This window comes from Pelodiscus sinensis, chromosome 11 (assembly GCF_049634645.1).
Source record: "Pelodiscus sinensis isolate JC-2024 chromosome 11, ASM4963464v1, whole genome shotgun sequence".
NCBI lineage: Eukaryota > Metazoa > Chordata > Testudines > Trionychidae > Pelodiscus > Pelodiscus sinensis.
In genome coordinates, this window is record NC_134721.1 from 42,001,469 (window position 1) to 42,022,840 (window position 21,372).

A 21,372-nucleotide genomic window follows, 5' to 3' on the forward strand; every position below is an offset into this window, starting at 1 on the left:
TCTGTCAAAAGAACAGAGAGGTTTTTCCGATGGCGGTAACCCTCATTCTACCAGGAAGAAGCCTTTTTCCGAAAAAGGCGTGTGTGGGTGTGGAAGAGAGTGTTTTTTTCAAAAGAAGAGGCCTCCAGGAAAAAGCACAGGTGCCCTGGTGGCCATGCCGTCCACAGTAATCACAACTGAAATGCGAGATAGCGGCCAATGAATGTGGACGCTCTTTCGAAATAGCACATCGCTTTTCCCTTGCACGTTTGCTCTCTTTCGAAAGATTGTCCGGAAGAGCGTGTCTGGAAAAACGTTTTCTGAAAGAAGCCTGCAGTCTAGCTGTAGTCTAAGGGGGAGGGGTAGCTCAGTGGTTTGAGCATTGGCCTGCTAGACCCAGGGTTGTGAGTTCAAACCTTGAGGGGGCTATTAGGGGATCTGGGACAAATCTGTCAGGGATGGTACTTGGTCCTGCCGTGAGGGCAGGGGACTGGATTCAGTAACCTCTCAAGATCCCTTCTAGCTCTATGAGAGAGCAGGATCGGATTAAGGCAGGGGGCTAGCCAGGTAGCTGCCCAGGGCACCAACCTATGGGGGGTGCCTGATGGCAGCTGTAAGGTGTGCAGTGCACAGGGGTGCAAGGCCACGCTTGCATCATGCACACGCTTGCATCATGCACCCGGTGCCCAGGGTGCAGGAATGGCTCGAGCCGGCCCTGTGAGAGAGGTATCTCTCTGTATATATTTAAGACTTCAGCAGCCCCATGTCTCAGTGCAAAGCCTCCACAACAAGGAGCAGAACCCCTTAGCACAGAGGCCGGAGAAACTGGGATGAAGCTCCTTTAGAGACCACTGGGAGATACCAAACTCAGGAAGCAGGGTTGCTTTGCAAGGGGCCCATTATTTCACACCTTGGCAAAAGGGCCTTCTCCCCCAGCACGCTAGGACCACTTGCAGTCACCCGAATCCGTACTAGAGTGGGGGGCATTGTGGGGGGCATAGTGAGCACAAGCCGCTCAGAAACAATACTGCTTGTTTCACAGAGCCACTGAGCGAATACAAATTCCTGTAGTTAAAGAGATTAAAATAGCATCTGCACTGTTCCAGACAGCCACACTCAAGCTACTGTGAAAGCCAGCTCACGTGGCCGATGCAAACTGCTATTATTAAACTGAATCTCTGAAACTGAATCTCTGAATCTCTCTCCAGCAGTGTTATAGGAAAGAGAAAAAAGCAGGCTGGAGAGTAGAGTACAGCCATGTTAGTACCTTCAGAGCTGTTCTGCACCCACCCATCTGGGCCAAATTTATGCTTCTCCATGGTTTCCCATCTTCTACAAGAACTGCTTCACCATATAATTAAGGGAGGAAAAAACATCTTTCCCTGCGTACACTATGGATTTAATTTGTTGAACCCAATCAAGCCTCTAAATCAATATATGGATTTCCAACATGCAGTAGGCTTCCTGTGATGGGAAGGTAAACACAGAAAGGTTCGCTCTTCTTCTGCTTCAGACGTTTGACTATATTAGCCCCACCTATACCTGAGATTCTTTGCAGAATAAAAAGCAAGGCTTTTGTTCCGACACCAGGTACAAGGAGGGGGAAAAGATTATTTCAGGAATGGGATCCACAGAAAGGATTAAAAACCAATAGTTGGTTATTCACCAGTTGGATTGAAACTGAAAGAACAGTGACAAAAAATAGAAGTGGGCCTTTTTCTCAGCTGGGACAAAGGAACTAAAAGTTTCACTTCCCTTTTCACACTGGTGTTGCTTGGATTTGCTGTTCTGTGGGGAAATGTTCAACTTTTCACCTAATAAAAGCCCCAATGGAAACTTCATTTTGTTGTTGAATTGGGCTTAACATCTACAATCTGCCCTTCAGCCTAAAAAGAGGGGTAATCTTAACAGTCTCAAAACGTCTGTTCCCAGATTTAACCATTCCCAGGCTGTACTAGATTGTGATTACTTCTCATTTATTTCACCTACTTTTTGCAATTCCATTTAAGTGGGCACACGATTCTTGCCCCCTCTTTTAAAACTGGAGTTTGGTATTTAAAAATATCTGTCAGGGATGGTACTTGGTCCTGCTGCGAAGGCAGGGGACTGGACTCGATGACTTTTCAAGGTCCCTTCCAGTTCTAGGAGATAGGAAAAAAGAAAAAAAAATAAAGAGACATAATCCTTTTACTCGGTGATTTTGAGAGGTTGATTCCTGTAGCTCCATGCAAAGTTACTTTCTTGCCAAACTTTTAAAATGGGTTCAAGATAGGTACCTGTCTGTAATGAAATCCAGGTGTCTGCTAATACAGCAGCAATGACCAGGTCTGAAGCACTCAATGGAGAGGCATCTAAAATGAGAAATAGGCTCCTTGCTGTGCATTTTGCCTTCATGTGGAATACAGATCAAGTCTGGGGATGTCTTTCTGTTCCTCTTGGCATACAGCTGCTATCAGGCCACTGAGTCACTGTGGAGATCCATCTACCACTTTCTTGTTGAAATACCAGACAGCCTGCAATAGGGCATAGCCCAAGTCAGAAATCTGAATCACAAACCACAGGTCACCCTTGAAATGGTTCCATGTCATAGTGCTCGGAACAGGGGGTTATGCACCAGAGCCAGGGCTCTGCCCTCAAAGCTGGGCTGTAATAAGACATGTCCATGGGGGGGGAGGGGGGGTTCAAGCTGCACAATCCCCCAACTCCTGATTTTGTGGAACATTGAATGTGTCAAATGAAGAAGCAAGGAGACCCTGGCCCTAATCCTGACACAGTCAACCTCTGGAACTCCTTGCTGGAGGATGTGGTGAAAGCTAGGACTTTAACAGGGTTCCAAAAAGAGCTAGATATAATCATGGAGGTTAGGTCCACCAATGGCTATTAGCCAGGATAGGTAGGAATGGTGTCCCTAGCCTCTGTTTTGCTGGAGGTGGGTGACAGGGGAGGGATCACGTGAGGATTACCTATTGTGATTCCTCATTCTGGGGCATCTGGTATTGGCCAGTGGTGGCAGACAGGACACTGGGCTAGATGGACCGTTGGTCTGACCCAGTCTGGCCATTCTTATGTTTTTAAATGCTCCCTACCTACAATGCCAACTGATTTCTTGTTCAAGCCTGTAGAGGCCCAACTTAAATGTATGCCCCAAATTAAAAAACACAGTAAGAGGACCCAACAAGTGCCACCGTGGCTTAACAATCAAGTAGAAGATGCAGTGAGCGCTAAAAAGGTTTCTTTTAAAAAGTGGAAGTCAAATCCTAGTGAGGAAAATAGAAAGGAGCATAAACTCTGCCAAATTAAGTGTAAAATATAAGAAAAGCCAAAAAAAAGGAGTCTGAAGAACAGCTAGCCAAAAACTCAAAAGTAATAGCAAAACGTTTTTAAGCACTTCAGAAGCAGGAAGCCGGCTAAACAACCAGAGGGGCCTTTGGACGAGCGAGACGCTAAAGGAGCACTCAAAGATTATAAAGTCATAGCAGAGAAGCTAAATGAATTCTTTGCTTCAGTCTTCATGGCTGAGGATATTGGGGAGATTCCCAAACCTGAGCCATTCTTTTTAGGTGAAAAATCTGAGGAATTGCCCCAGATTGAGGTGTCATTAGAGGAGGTTTTGGAACAAATGGATAAACTTAACAGTAACAAGTCACCGGGACCAGATGGCATTCACCCAAGAGTTGTGAAAGAACTCAAATGGGAAATGGCAGAACTATTAACTGTGGCTTGTAACCTAGCCTTTAAATCAACTTCTGTACATAGACTCAGACTTTAAGGTCATAAGGGACCATTATTATCATCTAGTCTGACCCCCTGCACAGTGCAGGCCACAGAATCTCACCCATCCCCTCCTAGAATAATCCTCTCACCTATATCTCAGATATTGAAGCCTTCAAATAGTTTAAAGACCCCAAGATGCAGAGAATCCTCCAGCTGTGATCTGTACCCTACGCTACAGAGGAAGGTGAAAAACCTCCAGGGCCTCTACCAATCTACCCTGGAGGAAAATTCCTTCCTGACCCCAAATATGGCGATCAGCTAAACCCTGAGCATGTGGGCAAGACTCACCAGCCAGACACCCAGAAAGTTCTCTATAGTAACTCCTATCATCCCTCCATCGACCTATTCCCACTGATAATGAATGGTCAATTAGCTACCAAGATCATATCATCTCATCAAACCATCCCCTTCATAAACCCATCTAGCTTAATCTTGAAGCCAGATAGCTCTTTTGCCCCCACTACTTCCCTTGGAAGGCCGTTCCAGAACTTCACTCCTCTGATGGTTAGAAACCTTCATCTAATTTCGAGTCTGAATTTCCTACTAGCCAACTTATATCCATTTGTTCTTGTGTCCACATTGGTATTAAGCTTAAATAATTCCTCTCCCTCCCTGGTATTTATCCCTCTAATATATTTAAAGAGTGCAATCATGTCCCCCCTCAGCCTTCTTTTGGTTAAGGTAAACAAGCCAAGCTCCTTGAGTCTCCTTTCATAAGACAGGTTTTCCATTCCTCCGATCATCCTAGTGGCCCTTCTTTGTACCTGTTCCAGTTTGAATTCATCCTTCTTAAACATGGGAGACCAGAACTGCACACAGTATTCCAAATGGGGTCTCACCAATGCCTTGTATAATGGCACTAACACATCCTTATCCCTACTGGAAATACCTCGCCTAATGCATCCCAAGACCATATTAGCCTTTTTCACAGCCATGTCACAATGGCGGCTCTTAGTCATCCTATAATCAACCAGGACTCCGAGGTCCTTCTCCTCCTCCCGTTACTTCCAACTGATGTGTCCCCAGCTTATAACTAAAATTCCTGTAATTAATCCCTAAATACATAACCTTACACGTCTCACTATTAATTTTCATCCTATTGCTATTACTCCAATTTACAAGATCACCTGTATGATATCCCAATCCTTTTCTGAATTGGCAATAGCTCCCAACTTTGTGTCACCCAGAAATTTTATCATAATGACTGGAAGATAGCTAATGTGACACCAATATTTACAAAGGGCTTTAGAGGTGAGCCTAGCAGTTATAGACCAGTAAGTCTAACATCAGTACTATGCAAATTAATTGAAACTAGAGTAAAGAATAAAACTGTCAGTCACGTAAATGAATATAATTTGTTGGGGGAAGTCAATATGGTTTCTGTAAAGGGAAATCCTGCCTTACTAATCTACTGGAGTTCTTTGAGGGGGGTCAACAAACATGTGGACAAGGGGGAGGCAGAGGACAAGCCTGGCCAAAGAGTTTGCGGGGCCCAAGGTGGCATGTTGTGGTTGGATGCACCACTTGGCCGGGCGGCTCCCAGGCAGGGCAGCGAGCGAGTAGGCACTGGGCAATGTAGGGCCCTGAAGTCCAGAGCCCAAGGCAACCACCTTGCTTGCCCTGCCCTAAGGCTGGGCCTGCCAGTGGATATAGTATACATCCACCTCCAGAAAGCCTTTGAAAAGGTCCCTCACCAAAGGCTCCAAATAAGCTATCGCACGATAAGAGGGAAGGCCCTTCATGGACTGAGAACTGGTTAAGAGACAGGAAACAAAGGGTAGGAATAAATGGTCAGTTTTCAGAGTGGAGAGGAGTAACTAGTGGGCTCCCCCAAGCGTCTGTCCTAGGACCAATCCTCTTCAACTTATTTATAAATGATCTAGAGCAGAGCTACTCAACATGCGGGCCGGTCCATCTGTTTGCAGCCCACGGCACCATTGGGGATTATGTGGGGCTCAACATGCAGCCTGCAGGTAGGAGCCAAAGAGTGGTCTTCTGTGGATGCACATTTTAGTAGTTAAATTCCTGGACATCACTGCTCATTAAAAGTGCTGTCATATGGGTGGAAAGCAGGTAAGTATTGCATTTTATTAATATTAGCAGAACTGACTTAATGGGGCCTGCATGTTGTGTAGTCTTGCCTTAATCTTTGTATTCATGCCCATCAGTGTGAAAGAAGCTATTTGCACACATTATATGTGTGTGTGTGTGTGTGTGTGTGTGTGTGTGTGTGTGTGTGTGTGTGTGTGTAAAACCACACTTAAGTTGTGGCCCTCGGCATGTACTGGGAGTATCATTGTGGCCCTCAGGGCTTCCAAAGTTGAGTAGCCCTGATCTAGAGAAAGGGGTAAACAGTGAGGTGGCAACATTTGCAGATGATACCAAACTGCTCAAGATAGTTAAGACTAAAGCATGCTGAAGCGCTCCAAAGAGATCTCACAAAACTTTTGTGACTGGGCAACAAAATGGCAAATTACGTTTATCAGCATTAAATTTCAAGTAATGCACATCAGAAAAAAATAAATATATACATACAATATGACAGGGACTAATTTAGCTACAACTACTTAGAGAGATCTTGGGATAGTTCATTGTGGATAGTTCTCTGAAAACATCCACTCAGTGTGCAGCGACAGTCAAAAAAGCAAACAATGTTAGATGCCATTAAAAAAGGGATAGAGAATAAAACAGAGAATATCTTATTGCCTCTATATAAAACCATGGTATGCCCACATCTTGAATACTGCGTACAGCTGTGGTTGCCTCATCTCAAAAAAAGATAGATTGGTATTGGAAAAGGTTCAGAAAAGGGCAACACAAATAATCAGGGGTTTGGATCGGGTCCCATATGAAGAGAGATTAAAAAGACTTGGAGGGATATGATAGGTCTATAAAATCATGACTGGTGTGGAAAAAGTGAATACGGAAAAGTTATTCCCGCAATATAAGAACTCGGGGGGGTCACTAAAGGAAATTAATAGGCAGCAGATTTAAAACAAATAAAAGGAAGTTTCTTTACTCAGTGCACAGTCAACCTGTGGAACTCCTTGCCAGAGGATGTGAAGACTCAGACTTTAACAGGGTTTAAAAGAGCTAGATACATTCACGGCGGTTAGGTCCATCAGTGGCTATTAGCCTGGATGGGTTGGAATGGTGTCCCTAGCCTCTGTTAGTCTGTAAACGGGTGACAGGAGGGGGCTCACATGAGGATTACCTGTTGTGTTCCCTCCCTCTAGGGGTATCTGGTATTGGCCACTGTTGGCAGACAGGATACTGGGCTACATGGACCTTTAATCTGACCCAGTCTGGCCGTCCTTCTGTTCTTAACTGTCCACTGAAAGTAACTCCTTTACATCCACTGGAGAGGCCATTGGCAAGGGCCGGGTATCTCCCCAAGCCACATGTGCCTTATGAACATGGCGCTTTCTGGAGTGGCGGTGCCGGGGGTCAAAACAGACCCATCTCCTGCTGTTCTTTGGTCTCCAGTGTATTCAGCCCCCTTCCCCTCTACCCCTCACCCTTTATGGCAAGATCTCAAAAATTACACTGTGCATGAAACCAAATACCTCACTTGAATGCAGCCCAGAAAACACTGATCACAGTCACAGGGGGATATAAACAGCCCGGCCTTATACAGACACACGATTCACTGAGTAGCCAAGCACTGGACACAAAACTATGGTTTTTAAAGAAAAAATAATATTTATTTGCAATATAAACAAAAGTCCCAATATTGGTTCAGTATATATAGGGTCATTAATTTACCTTCATAGCTCAGAAAGCAAAAGAACCATCCCTCACTAACAAGCTCTCGTTTCTATTAATCAGAGGATGTCTTTTTTTTTTCCTTTAAAGAAGACAGACCACTTACAGAACAGGAAGCCTTTATAAGCCAGCTTAGCTGTAATGCAATGCAGATGCACTGTCTAAGATCCCTGAAAAGAAAAAAAAAAAAAAAAAAAGTTCCTCCATGAGGTAAAACGCAATTAGGATATTCTCAGTTTGCTCGCTCACTCATAGCCACACTTACATCCATTCTCCCTTCCCTGATGACCCACGATCCCAAAATGGTTACAAAAAACAAACAAAAAACAACCAACCCAAAAAAAAATCATTCCAACATTCTGGTAAGATCTTTAACAAAAAAAAAAGAAATCATGATGTGACAGCATTGAACATTCCTCCACATGGAGGATTTTTTTTTTTTTTTTTTTTTTTGAAAAAAGTACAAAAACCTGGATATTTAGAAAAAATTCCGTGGCTTTCTCTTTCTTTTTTTTAAAGTTACTTGAGCATTCTAGTGGAGGAGGAGGTGGTGAGGAGGAGGGAAAGACTACATTGCAGCCAGTATAAAAGAAACCTCCACATCCGTTCTGCCTGCCTCCCAGACGTTAGTACCACTTCTTCAGCGTGCGAGGCCTTCGCCAAACATCAGCCAGAAACACCAACAAGTCTTCTCCCTCTAGAAGGCACGGCAAAAAGTTATTGGGAAAAAAAGGAAACCCATCAGAACCTTTGTCCAGCGCTCCGAAAGTCTCATCATTCGCCAGTTTTTTTCAACGCTCCCATCCTTATTTCACACATTTCCACGGTTTGCGCATGATCCCGCCGTAGCGTCATGCCGGAAAAGCTCTGTTCTGCTCCAGGCCTTTGGCGTACCAGTAGCACTCCATCCCCACCCCACCCCACCCACACACACAAAAAATTAAGTGTGTGAGGTAAGTGCCAACATCACAAGGACTTGCCTTCCTTCGGAAGCTGGGATGACTTTAAGCCAGCTGGCTGACATGAATCATTGCTCAACCTACGGCAGAGAACAAGAGCTAGCCTTGAACATGCTTCTACCAACACTGGAGATGACACCAGGTTTACCTCTGGCAACAGACAGTGTTTTTTGGTGGTGGTGGGGGAGGATTTAAAAAAAAAAAAAAAAAAAAAAAAAAAAAAGCTTGCAGTGTAGTCACCTTGGCTGATTCAGTGCAGTTTGTGATTGTGAGTGTGGAAGTGGCAGAGAGGTTCAGACCAACCGGCCTTTACAGACAACAGAGCTTCCTACCAGATGCTAGCAAGTGCAGCAGCAGGCGCCTCTCTCCGGTGTACCCAGTCACGTGCCAGGATGTCTCAAGGCTTCACAAAGTGTGCAAAATGCATTTGGTCAATATAAACATTTGATTTTTTTTTTTTTAAAAAAAGATCAAACAAGGACAGAATAAAATACTGGTTTTGCAACCTTGTCTGTACAGACAGTCAGGAACGTACATATTTAAAACCAGTGGCAGCCCAAGACTCGGAGTAAGGTTACCTTAAAAAAGAAGTACATGTGGATTTTAAAACAGTCTTGGGCCAACACCTTTCGTTGAAGGTTGCCAAGTGCGTAAGTCTTCTCTACTTTCCAGAGCACGCTACCACGACGGTAGCTTTGCGCGTGTTTACGTGAGCGTGCCAGTCTCAACGCACCCAGGAAAGCAGTTATTGCCGATCACAGCTGCGCTCTGAACACCACGAGATCCCCCCTATTAAATAACCCCTGTAAAGAGACTACTCTTTGATCCACTTTGATTAGCATCAGGATACTAATAAACGGCCTTCGCCTTTTTAAAGCAGCAATCAGGCACCTCTTCCTTGGAGAAACTAGTTCTTTCAAGGCTGCCTGGCAAGATACATATTTTTAAGATTTGAAATGCTCAAGAGAAGCTATTCAAGGCTCGCGTTCCCCACCGAACAAAACCCCCTTCATGTGGACTCCAAGGTGTTCAGCTGGAACAGGTTGTGATTGGTGGGGGTGGTGAAGTACAGCTGCTCGCTGGGGGAGCGGTTGTCACATGGGCTGTTCAGCCCCAGAGTCCTCTCAAAGTCCAGGAGCTGGCCCATGAAGTTAAAGTTTGGGGAAATATTTGACTTTTTCCTCTTCACAAAGTCATAGGCGTCATTCAGGGACAAGTTCATTTTTTGCATCAGGTAGGCAACCGTGACGGTGACAGACCTGCTGATGCCAGCGAGGCAGTGAACCAGGATACCACATTTCTTGGTACGGGCCTCATCTGAAACGAGGGGAGAAAAGGATACAGTTAGACCTCTGTAGCACAAATGCACTTCAACAGTTGAGAGATACTATGGAACTCAACAGCACTAATTTTCCTCCTCAAAAAACAGGCACCCAGCTATACTGTCCGTCCTATTTAGCACTTCAGCTTCCCCATGCTTAATGACGATTCATTAATTAAAGCTTACACCACCTCTGAGAGATTAATTTTAGGACTTTCTATTTAATAAAGGGAGAAACTCGAGTGGTTAAGTGACTTGTCCAAGGCCAGAGAGAGGCAGTGTCAGGGCTGGAATTACAACTCCAGAATTCCTGGCACCCTGACCTGTTTCACATCCCTCACAGTTCAAATTAGTCAGCCAGGGCTAAGATGGGGTTGTGAAAGCTAACCAGTTGTGTGATCCGACACCACTGCAACACACAATGAAACTGAGAGGGTTGGGTTGGCTTGAGTTTTTTTAAATGTGCATTTTTTGCATTCAAGTGAACTCTGAAATAGAGGAACTTTACTTATGGTGACATTCTTTAGGGGCGGGGTGCAGGGAACAGACTTCCCTGTAGCATGGTTTCTGTGCTAGAGAATCTATCAAGAACCAAAAGATGTCAAAAGATATGGCAATGTGTACTTCTGGGCAGAACAGGGTTTCAAACCCGTCATTTCCACAGAGCTTGGCAGTGAACGATAAGACAATTGGGTGAAAGGAAGCCTCCAGCCCGACTCTATTCAAAGCCAAAAAAAAAAAAAAAAAAAAAAAAAAAATCAGGGACAGGCAGAGAGGAGAATACAACAGGGGGAATTAAAACCCAGCTCCAGACGTGACATCCTAGCCCCATCCCTGCGTGAGGAACTCCCAGAGAAAGGCCACTAACTCGTCCGATTGCACTGCTGCTCCAGAGGAGTGTCTGAAAATGCAGAAGTATCTGCGGCCCCATTTCTATCGCTCTGGTTTTATAGAAAGCGAGTGAGGTAATCCTCCACTTCCTGTCATTAAAGGCAACGCACACGTGTGGCGCTCGCTGAAACATGGGCTGCCTGGAGCAAACAGACCCCAAATGCCACAGCTCAACAGGAGCCCGATGCATCCTCCAGGAAGGTGAAACAGCATCCACACACCCTGCTGACCCAGGGGGCTTTTCACCATCAGCGACTGGGAGAAAAATATACCAGCTGGCAACTAGTTCCTTGCAGCCACGGACCTAACATTACATCGTTCCAGTGAAGGCCTCACAGTCAACTCCCCCTCAAAAAGGCGAGGGAATCAATTCCCTTCCCACAGATACCAGCGTGATTTCACACCGATCAAACACGCTCGTCTTTTTCATGGTTCGCATGACAACTACTTGCTGGCAAACGTCAGGCCAGCAACTATGGCCACGGAAGGGCTGACAGCCTCACTGGGAGGCATGCTTTTTATTCAGCCCAACCAATACTGACCACAAGGACAAAAAGCTGCTCTGGAAGTTAAAAGCGATCCCGGGAAAAGCTCTGTCCTGCAAGGCCCTGTTAAAAGTGTCTTAGGGCTTGTCTGCCCAGGGACATTTACCAGCATGACTTGATCAGTAGGGTTGAACAGCTGGTAGCAGGAGAATTTCCTGTGTTATACTGGACAGGAGACTCTACATGGACAGTTACCCCAGTATAATTACACCCATAAGTTTCCCCAAGTAGAGAAGTCCTTGGATTTTCACCTCTATAAGAATCTCCCTACAGGTACAAAGAACACACACAAGCAAACATCAGTCACACCAGAGCCTCTTAGTAGTCTCCATTTCCAAAACTCAGACAGTACCACACGCCTGATTCTCCACAGCATCGTATTACAGATTTAAATCCCTCTGTACGGTGGGAAGCGGTGGAGAAGCAGGCCCCATAGCGGAGCTTGTTTAAAGAAATCTAGTGTGGGAAACCCAATTTAAGATGCCCTAAAAGGGACCGATTTGCTCAGCTGCTATCCCAGTAGAACACAGCGAGTTACACTGGTACAATAACCCCAGCACTGCAGAGAGGACCTCAGCTTGGACACTGGAAAACAATTGATTTTGGGTGCCTTAGCACATGTTTAATATCTGATCTGAGCTGCGTACAATTTTTAGGTCCACGTTCAGACCAGCAGCAGCCCCTACAGAACACAGCTCCCTGCAGTCTCAAGCTGCGATGGCTAACGGCAGCAATCCAACACCTACCGATGAAAGCAATGGCCTCAGGAAAGAACTGCGAGAGATTCTGACTCCAGTGATCAGAGATGGGAATCTGCTTGTATTTAAACTCTCCATTGTGCTCGAACATGTTTGGCAGGTTGGGAGTCACATTCAGGATGTACTTGATGCCGTATTTGCCCAAGACATCTAAGTTGGTAGAATCTTTGGCACAACCCAGATACAAGTAGGGTAGGATCTGGACAGGGAAGGCAGGCTGGTTGTTAGGGATTGGGCTCCCGTCAGACTCCGTGGCGCTGCTTGGCTCCCTGTCAGACTCGCCATCGGAGCAATCGGAGCTGATCCTTAGTCCTCCAAGGCCGAGGACAGATGCAGGCGGAGAGTTGCTGGGTGAGGAGCTGTCAAGGTTGGTCTCACAATGCTCAGAATATTCAGTCTGAAATTTGTTGAAGCCGCCTGGGGGGGAAAAATGCATTTTACTAATTAAAAGGAGAGATTTGTGCATAAGTTAGTGGGTTACTCTACGAAACACCATTTACTTTGCTTGTTTCTCCCTAGCAAAAAGGCAGCATCAATTCAGATGCCGAGATGAAGATTATCAAAGGGCTGATTGTGCTACACTCCCAAAGCGTCGCCCTTCACTCTGCAACCAGTTCCACTGAAGTACTGGTGTAGCACAGCCCTGCTTAGCATGAGAGCACAGAACAGAATTACCAAGGAAGGAGCCAATCTGCTTCCCACTTAATCAACAACAAGACATTAGTCCTGTGGCACCTTAGAGAAGCACAAAAATACGTAGATCGTATGAGCTTTCATGGGCAAAACCCACTCCCCAGCTCATCTGAGAAAGTGGGTTTTGCCCACAAAAGCTCATACAATCTATGTATTTTTGTGCGTCTCTAAAGTGCCACAGAACTACTCGTTTTTAAAGTTACGGACTAACACAGCTACCCCTCTGAGTCTTCCGACAAGAGAAGCACTGAAGGAGAGCCGTCTTTCACCGGAGTCAAAGCTAGTACATTTTAGCTGCTTAATCATTTAATAGCTTTAGGTTCTCAGATCTGTAAGCCTACGTCTTTTTTTCCTTTTGAGATGGCTTCAACAAGAGCTACTGTGCTACAAAAAGTGTGACACTACCAAACAATTCAACCACCGTCTATAAAATATTTCAATTTAAAACCAGTTAAGATGGCATGGGTTTTGCAGGGTCACTCAAGTCCACTCTCTGACAGACACACTTTGGGGTGGATCACGTGTTACAGAATTTTTAAAACGGAGAAACATTTCATATCAGAATACACTCAAGAGACGGTTCATGTCTATTTCTCAACATTTCCTGTTCAGTGCCTGGGCTTAGCAGGCTAAGGAATGGACAGAAGAGGGGTATGTGTGAAATGTACCTTCTTTCTAATATAGATTAGCAGGCTTTAAGCCATCATTAGCCAAATCTGACAAAGGGTGTCAGTAGAAAAGCCTCCTGGAAACTTTGTTAGTGGGTTTGGTGGTTGTGGGTGGGTCATTGAGGAGGACAGAGAGCTCCTGCTACATCCATTCATGAAAACAGGGCTCTTTCCTCCCCTCCTCCTCTCTCTTTTCCTCCCCCCAAAGAGAAAGACAACACAGAGAAGCCATCTTGGAATTTTAATTGAAAACATTCCCCACCAAGGCCTCAGGAAAAAAAATAAAAAGGAGAGGGAGAGAGATCTAACTCCTCCCCTTCCCATTAAAGAGGGCTTAAAAGTAACTTCAAAGCCCTTCCTTCCTGCTTATGGGAGAGATCAGTTAAAAAAGCAAATGACAGGACTAATCAGATAACGCTAAAGAGGGGTGGAGGGAGGGGGAGCAGGGGATTCATCACTAAGACAAACAGAAGAGGAAAGGGGCAGAGCAAAGCCACAATCAGATCTAGAGCCAGGGCTGGAACATATCCCTCCCTGTCTGGCAGGTCTGTCCCTTTCTTTCAGTTATTAATGGCCCTAAATGCTAGAAAGGAGGAAATGCTCTATCCCCAGATAATCCATAGCCCCAGCCCCGCCCCGCCATGCCAGCCAAAGAGCCTGATTATCTCCCTCCCCCACATAGTACTGGGCTCCCGCCAGGGAGAAAAAAAAGTGGGTTTAAATGGTTGAAAGTGGCAGTGGCGCTTTCGCCTGCTATTTGTGCCTCAAGCCTGCCGCCCAGCGACCACAGTGGGTGCTTTGAGATCAGAGAGGAGCTGATCAGGCCAGTGCTTGGGGGACGCCTTGTGAGATATTGAGAGGGGGGAAGAAAATAACCAACTTCGTGGAATATAAATCAAGGTCTAAGTAGGGCGCTACAAGGAGCGGAGGTGCATGTCACGCCGCTGGGGGGGGAATGCTCTCAAGCACCCCAATGTGTTCCCCAGTGGAGCCTGTGTCCGAGGCAAGAGGGGCCGGGATCAGTACCAGGAGCAGCCCCTCTTCCACACAGCTGACGGGAAGGAGGCATTTCAAGATGGAGAGGGGGAGCCAAGAGCTGGTTTAATGGGAAATGAAGCTGCGGCCCCTCAAACTTTGCTTTATAAGCGACACAAAGCTAAGCTGTGGTCTGGGGGAAGGGAGCCGGATCTTCGAGGGAAGCGTCAAGAAGGCGGCCCAGCCGCGCCACACCCCCGGAGACAGGCCTTTCCAAAATGCTCTGGGGGCAAACCAGTCCCCGTGGGGTCCAGATGGTTGCTCTGGTGGACGAGGGGGGTTTTCACACCACAGGGGACCCTGCCGCCTCTTCTCCTCCCCACTGCAAGGGCCGGCCTCGGCGTGCCAGGTTTGGGGGGGCTGCTCTAGCACTGCAGGTCAGTTCAGGACAGAGGGGACTGCGCATGAGCGGTGCCCGAGCTGAATTTTCCTTTGAGAGGGGAAAGGAGGAAGACGCATCTCTCCCTCCCGCAGGGATTAGAGGGGGAGAGGCTGGACTAATAGAAACAGAGGAGGGGGAAACCCTTGGGAGGGGGGGGAGGAATCTGCCATCCTGCCCTGGTGTCTGGAAGGAGAGATCCCTCGGTTCTCCCGGCGCCTTTGAATGAAGTGGGGGAGGCTGCTTCCCCCATGAGTTGGGAAGGGGGGGGACCCCGCCACAAAACACAACTGCAAAAGTCAGGGCGAGCTGGTCGCTGCGCTCCCCCAGCACATGGAACCATTTTATAAGCAGCTTAACAGGGGAGAAGCTCATCCAGGCTCGCTCTGAAACTGCAGCTAGCTCGGCTCCCCCTCCTCACCCCAACGAGACAGAAAATACCCCGAGCCCGGGTGGGGCGGTCTCCCTTCTCCCCCCAAAAGTCTTGATTTCACGGCGGGGAGGAATCCAGGGCATGGGGGGAGAGACAAGGCAGAGGATCTGCGGGGTGCGGGCTGCAAAACGCCTACGGGCTGGGCAGAGTTGGGGGGCCACGGAAACCCATCCCTGGGGAGGGGAGGGGAGGCGCTTGGGGCAGGGATGGAGCTGGCGGCTGGGGGAGGCAGACGGGCCGATCTCCCCCCCAAGCCCGTACCTTTTAGGTAATACGCCTTGCACCCGTCGTCCCGCAGCTTCTGCAGCAGCAGCCCCAGGACGGAGCTGGGGGCGCCGTTGTCCTGCTGCCACTCGGCCGTGGCCTCGTCGTAGAGCAGCACGGTGTCCGCCTTGCAGCGCTTGGCGAAGCGCTCCTTGTCCTCGTGGTTGGGGATGATGGAGCGGATGGGCAGGTTGCCCTTCTTCAGGCGGCGCAGCATGAGGCCCGGGATGGCCAGGTTGATGGCCGTCTCGATGTGCGAGGACTCGAAGAGCTCGTGGGGGCGGCAGTCGAGCAGCAGCAGCGAGCTGCCCCCGCCGGACTCCAGCTCCTCCTGCAGCCACTCCACGCTCTTCCACGGCACCGCCGCCGCCATGGGAGCCCGGGGGGAGCTGCCCCACAGGTGATTTTTCATCAGGCCCGGAGGACGGGGGGCGCCCAGCGGGTCCGGGCAGGGGCGCTGGCGGGCTGCTGCCGGGGCAAGGCCCCCTTCCCGCTGCCGGGCCGCTCCCGGGGCAGCCCCGAGCCGCGGGCAGCGGGCGCCGGCCGGCGAGGCGAGAGCGATCCCAGCGCGGCCAGACCCGCTCTCCGACTGCTGCTGCTACTGGCGGGAGTGGGGATCACTTGGCTCCAGCTCCCAGCCCGGGTGGACGCTCCCCCTGGCAGCGTGGCCGCTCCCGCTCCAGCCCGCAAGGCGCTGCTGCTGCTGCCGGCTCGCGTTCTCCCCTGGCGGGCTGGCTGCGCCGCCTGACAGCCTCAATTAAAAAGGGGCTTCGCCAGCCGAGCGGCGTGTCACGCTGCGGGAGGCGGGGCCGGGGAGGGAGAGGGAGCAGCCCAGAGGCCTTAAAGGGGCCGCGGGGCTCTCCCGCTGCCCGGCTGCGGCGCGGCTGCCCCCAGCCCGGGTGTCTCCGCCTTGTGGAAAACACCCCCCGGGGTCCCCCGCCCTCCGCGGCAACCACGCGGCTCCAGAATAGCTGCAGCGCGGGGGAGCCTGGAGGGGAGGCGAGGCGTTTCCAGCCCGCTGCGAGCGAGTGCCTGGCCCAGGAGCGAGCCTCGAGCTTGTTCCACCCGCTCTCTTCCCCGCATGGGGAAGGCGCCGGGCTCCGGGAGGCGGCGGATCGGCAGTAGGGGACCCCCTGGAGCCTAAGAGGAGATTTTCAGCCTTAAGCGCGGACAGGAAAATAAACTGGCTGCTCCACCAAAGGGCGGGAGGGATGAACGGGCACCTCGCCCGGTTACTCGGGTGACTCTAGCGCTCACAGCCCGCAGCCCCCTCCGCGGCAGAGTAGTGGGATCGCTGGTCATTCGCGGGGCGGCTGCTGCACCTCGCCCGTTGTTCGGGCTCTTGGGACATGCCCTGAAGCCGTCCCCTCTTTCTACCGCCATAATCAGCCTTGCCCCTTGCCTTGCGCACGCTCTAACCAAAACTCAGCCCCCTTGTTCTCTCCAACGCATCCCAGAGCCTGCGCGGCTCCAAACCTCCCCCGAGCTAAGAAGCCGCAAGAGGAGTGCTACAGCACCCCGAAGTGATGGACCGAGGGCAGCAATCGCTATGCCACTGCAGGACAGAGCGCGACTGATTTACCGCTCGCTAGAAATTAGGTTTACACCCGTCTAACTAAAGTGGTGCGGGGTCACTCCTGATTAACACTAGCGAGTGGAAAATCGGGCCCAGGCTACTATTGAATCGGGCTACTATTGAAGCCGGGCGGTATGTGAGCCTGGCCGTCCTAAAGGTACCAGCAGCACCCATGCTCGGTTACATCCTGCACAAATGAAGGGACTGGCTGCCCTGCCACTGGCCGATTCCGCTGATCTTGGCAGGGAGGAAGCATTGCAATGCCCCGAGGGGGCGGAGGCAGGAACCTCGGACATTATTGGTAGCTGGATTCAAAAATTAAACCCACAGTTCAACACCAGCGCTGAGCCCACACAACACCACGTCCCGGGCAATGAGCCCTTTAAACAGCTTCACAAGCTAAGCCCCTGATTGACAAGCTCGCTGCCACCACGTGACTTTTTCGCTTGAAGAAAAAAAAAGTCTCTCCCCTCTCCCTCCTCGTTGGTTCGCTGAGTCAATGAGACGCTCCAGTAGGCGGCGATGGAACGCGACAGGCCCTATCCGGTGGGAGAGGGGCGGGGCGTTTGGAACGTGGTGTATCTGATTGCTAATCGCAAAGCGCGGGAAGGGGGCAGGCTCAGAGGAGGTGAATGGAGCCGCAGGTAGAGCTGAAACTTGAATGTCATGAGCCGCATGCGCAAGGGCCGGGGCTGCCTTGCAATTGATCAAAGCAGCAGCAGGAGCCGCGCCGCCTGTCATTTGCCTTCATTGTGAGCCCCGCTGCTCAGGGTTTCATTCTCGTCTTGCTCAAGCTGAAGAGCGAGCACACACCGGGGGGAGAGGGGGGTTGTTGGAGAGACACAGGCACTGCAGCTACTGCTGGCTGGGCACAGTCATTGTCATTCCATGGTGCGACGCCCTGTGTCTGACTCCACGCCGCCCCTGCCACAAGAGAAAAAACCGATCCTGCCCCAAACCTCTCCTCCCTCTCACCCTTTTCTAAACCCAGGCCACAGTGCTTGTGAGTGAACAAAAAAATTCATTTTCAGGGTAAAGTTTGAGAGAGAACATTTTTATATTTGAATCCATGTCTCTTGCCAGACGAGTCTGGTGTCTTGCTTCTCAGCACCCACCAGCAGGGATATCAACTTTACAAAATGTAAAAATAATGGGAGGAATGATCCTGTTTTCTTTCAATTTTTGGTATAAAGTCTTCCACTTACAGATCAGACATGCTGTATATTTTTACACACATTTGTTCTGTTTTCATAGGCTATGTCTACACAGCTGCCTTATTTTGGAATAGCTGATGTTATTCTGAAATAACTAGAGTGGCTACACAGCAAGCCATTATTTCAAAGTAATGGTGAGCTGGAGGACTTCTTACTCAGACTTCTGTAACCCTCATTTCATGAGTAAGAAGGGCAGTTGAATGCAATTGATGTGTGGAATTCATCTATGCAACTTCAGCTTTGTACCCTGCTGTGTAGACATGCCCATACAGACCAGTTCTTCTCTCATAGTCAATTTCCAAATTCCCATTAACTTCACTGGCAATAGGATGGACCCTCTAAATCTGGAGTGGACATAATCTGTTGTCAACAACCTATTGTATTCAGGGCCACATTATGACTTTCGTGGGCCCTAGGCACTTTTGCCTTCATGGGCCCCTTCCGCCATAAAAAAATATATATATATAAAAAATTATTTTTGATATAACTTTAAATACTTCAAAATTTTATTTTTTTTTCTCTTTTAGGCAAAATTTAAAAGAGTTTCATGGGCCCTAAAAGTTTCATTTTTTTCTGATGTGAGAAAAAAATTTAAACACTTTCTTCGACCCTAAATGTTCATTTTTTTTCTTCTGATTTTAAAAGAAATTAAAACATTTTCGTGGGCCCCTAAAAGTATCGTGGGCCCTAGGCACTGTGCCTACTGTGCCTAATGGATAAGTCAGCCCTGATTGTATTACATATTCTGAAGAGTGTGTTTATTTTGCACAAATAAAGTCATACTTCACGATCACCTACAGAAACCAAAGTTTGCATAAACAATCCTGCCACTTAAATTACCTGAATGCCCTACTTTTTTTTGCACTGAAACATGCTGGGTGAAAGGCTTAAATAATTATTTTTGTTTTTCATTGGAAAGAAGTCACGACTATTTGATTAGAACTCATAAAAATATTTGCTAACAAAATTAAAATTGAGTCACCTATTCAACTGTCATTTTCGCTCAAAGAACATTTTTGCTGACACAAACTCACAAAATAATTCAAATTAGTTACGGAAAGAGTAATGGAAGCTTTACATATTTGTGATTCAAATTTAACCTAGTCTATGGTAATAATTCGATAAAATGAGTAATGTTAGAAGTCAAAATCCTGCAATTCAAAACTGCTCTTTTACTTCCTTTTTGCCAAGCACATTAATACAAAATTCTATTGCATATATTTAATATACTGAACTTTCCTGTAAGTGTAATCTAAGCAAAATGACTTTGCCCGCTCAACAATGGGTGTTCTATATTTTTCTAGCAAATAATGCTAGAGACTCTGATCTTGCAATCAGGCAGTGTCCTATCTGAGTCAATGAGTACCCACAGGAGACTCATCTATACAGAGGAGAGTGCAGGTTTGGAGGGATTAGATGTTTAGGGCTCGTCTCCACTACATGGTGAATCGACACTGCAGCAACCAATCCACCGGCCATCAATTTATTAAGTCTACTTAGACACAATAAATTGACTTCCAAGCACTCTCCCATCGACTCCAGTACTCCACCAGGATGAGAAGAGTCAACAGGAAAGCATCATCTGCCAACCCTACCACTTGGAAAACACCACAATAAGTAGGTCTAAGTACATCGACTTCAGCTATGCTATTCGTGTAGTTGAAATTGCATAACTTTAATCCACGGAGGGGCATAGTGTAGACTAGGCCTTCTTCAGAAAATGCAGATCTCACTGTACTTACAAAATGACAAAAATATTTCCCAGTGCTGATCATGGAAATGAACAGATAGGCAAAGTAAGAAAAATGCTACTTGAGGATGTACTGAAGTTAGATTTAAGGATATTTACTTTGTAGACGTTGGCATGTGATGTTGACAGTTTGTGTTTTAATGGTTATACAATTTTAAGTTTTTGACTTTCAATGTCTGTTGTCAAATAATTGTTTGACCTCCCCAAGTGTGAACTTTTACATTGAGAACAAAAATCTTAAAAGCTTAAACACAATAAGTATCAAAAGAATTTAAAAAAAATCAAATTCTGCCAAGCCAATACATTATACAAAAAATGTAATTTTAGAATACCGGATGTCACTCTTTATCAATGTTTATATTGATTCTTTTTTTAAATACATCTTAAAAATTCTTTTATTCAGACTGTCAGCAAACACCATGCTGTCTCTAATAGGGTCTTGAAAACACTTCAGAGCAGGATTTCCCAAAGCTGGGGCTTGTAACAGGAACTTCAGTTTAATTAGTGCCTTTGTAGTAGTTCCTTACATATGCTGAAGATTTACAGTTTTCAGAGGCGTCTATTTGTCATTGATACTTTGTTCATGACATGCATTTGGGTTGGCTTTTAAAGAGGATTTTAAAAGCCTAAGCAACAATATTTTTGATGTACATTTAAAAAAAAATTACCTATCAAATTATCTTTCTTCTAGTCTGATCTTTAAGAGTATAAGTCTTCATTCGGATCTTGAGCCAGCCAAACACTTTAAGCATGTAAACAGTCCCATTGCAAAACCCACTGAATTAAGTGGGAATAGGAGCTATACGTACGATCTATTATTTTCAGCAATAGCAATGCCAGCCCTTTCGGGGGACCCTAAGCAACAATATTTCTCCTCCCTCACATGCTAAAACAGGCAGATTCTTATGAAAATAGTAAGTGACTAGCCTTCTCCTCCCCATACACCTCCGGAATAACTTGAAAACTGTCTACACTGGCCGCTTGCTTTTCCGGAAAAGCAATGACGATCTACTGTAAAATTGTCAGTGCTTTTCCAGAAAAACTATGTTGCTCCCATTCGGGCAAAAGTCCTTTTCCAGAAAAACTATTCCGGAAAAGGACCAGTGTAGACAGCACAGTAGTCTTTTCCGCAAAAAAGCCCCGATCGCGAAAATGACGATCGGGGCTTTTTTCTGGAAAAGCGCGTCTACATTGGCCAACGTAGACACGCTTTTTCTGGAAATACTTATAACGGAAAACTGTTCCATTTTAAGCATTTCCGGAAAAGGGTGCCAATGTAGACACAGCCTTATATTTTCCTATTTGGAGTCCTAAGCAATTGCTTGCTCTTCTTATGCCCAGTGTCTGCTCAGCAGGTATCAGTGAGTT

General features: G+C 47.3%; 1 protein-coding gene across 1 annotated transcript; it reads right to left on the reverse strand.

The window, feature by feature from the left end:
* Positions 1-7,435: 7,435 nt before the first annotated feature.
* On the reverse strand, positions 7,436-18,010 carry DUSP7 (dual specificity phosphatase 7). Its single transcript, XM_006127639.2, has 3 exons — positions 15,462-18,010; positions 11,981-12,409; positions 7,436-9,794 (listed from the first exon to the last, which is right to left on the reverse strand). The coding sequence occupies exons 1-3, from the start codon at positions 15,874-15,876 to the stop codon at positions 9,487-9,489; spliced, it is 1,152 nt and encodes a 383-aa protein (XP_006127701.2). The 5' UTR covers positions 15,877-18,010; the 3' UTR covers positions 7,436-9,486.
* Between the last annotated feature and the right edge of the window lie 3,362 nt (positions 18,011-21,372).

Excerpts from the sequence above, each read along its gene's own strand:
- DUSP7 (XM_006127639.2), bottom strand. The coding sequence starts at position 15,876 with ATGAAAAATCACCTGTGGGGCAGCTCCCCCCGGGCTCCCATGGCGGCG. Across the intron at positions 12,410-15,461 it reads CAAGGCGTATTACCTAAAAG|GCGGCTTCAACAAATTTCAG; the intron begins GTACGGGCTTGG and ends TTTCCCCCCCAG. Across the intron at positions 9,795-11,980 it reads TGAGGCCATTGCTTTCATCG|ATGAGGCCCGTACCAAGAAA; the intron begins GTAGGTGTTGGA and ends CCCTCGTTTCAG.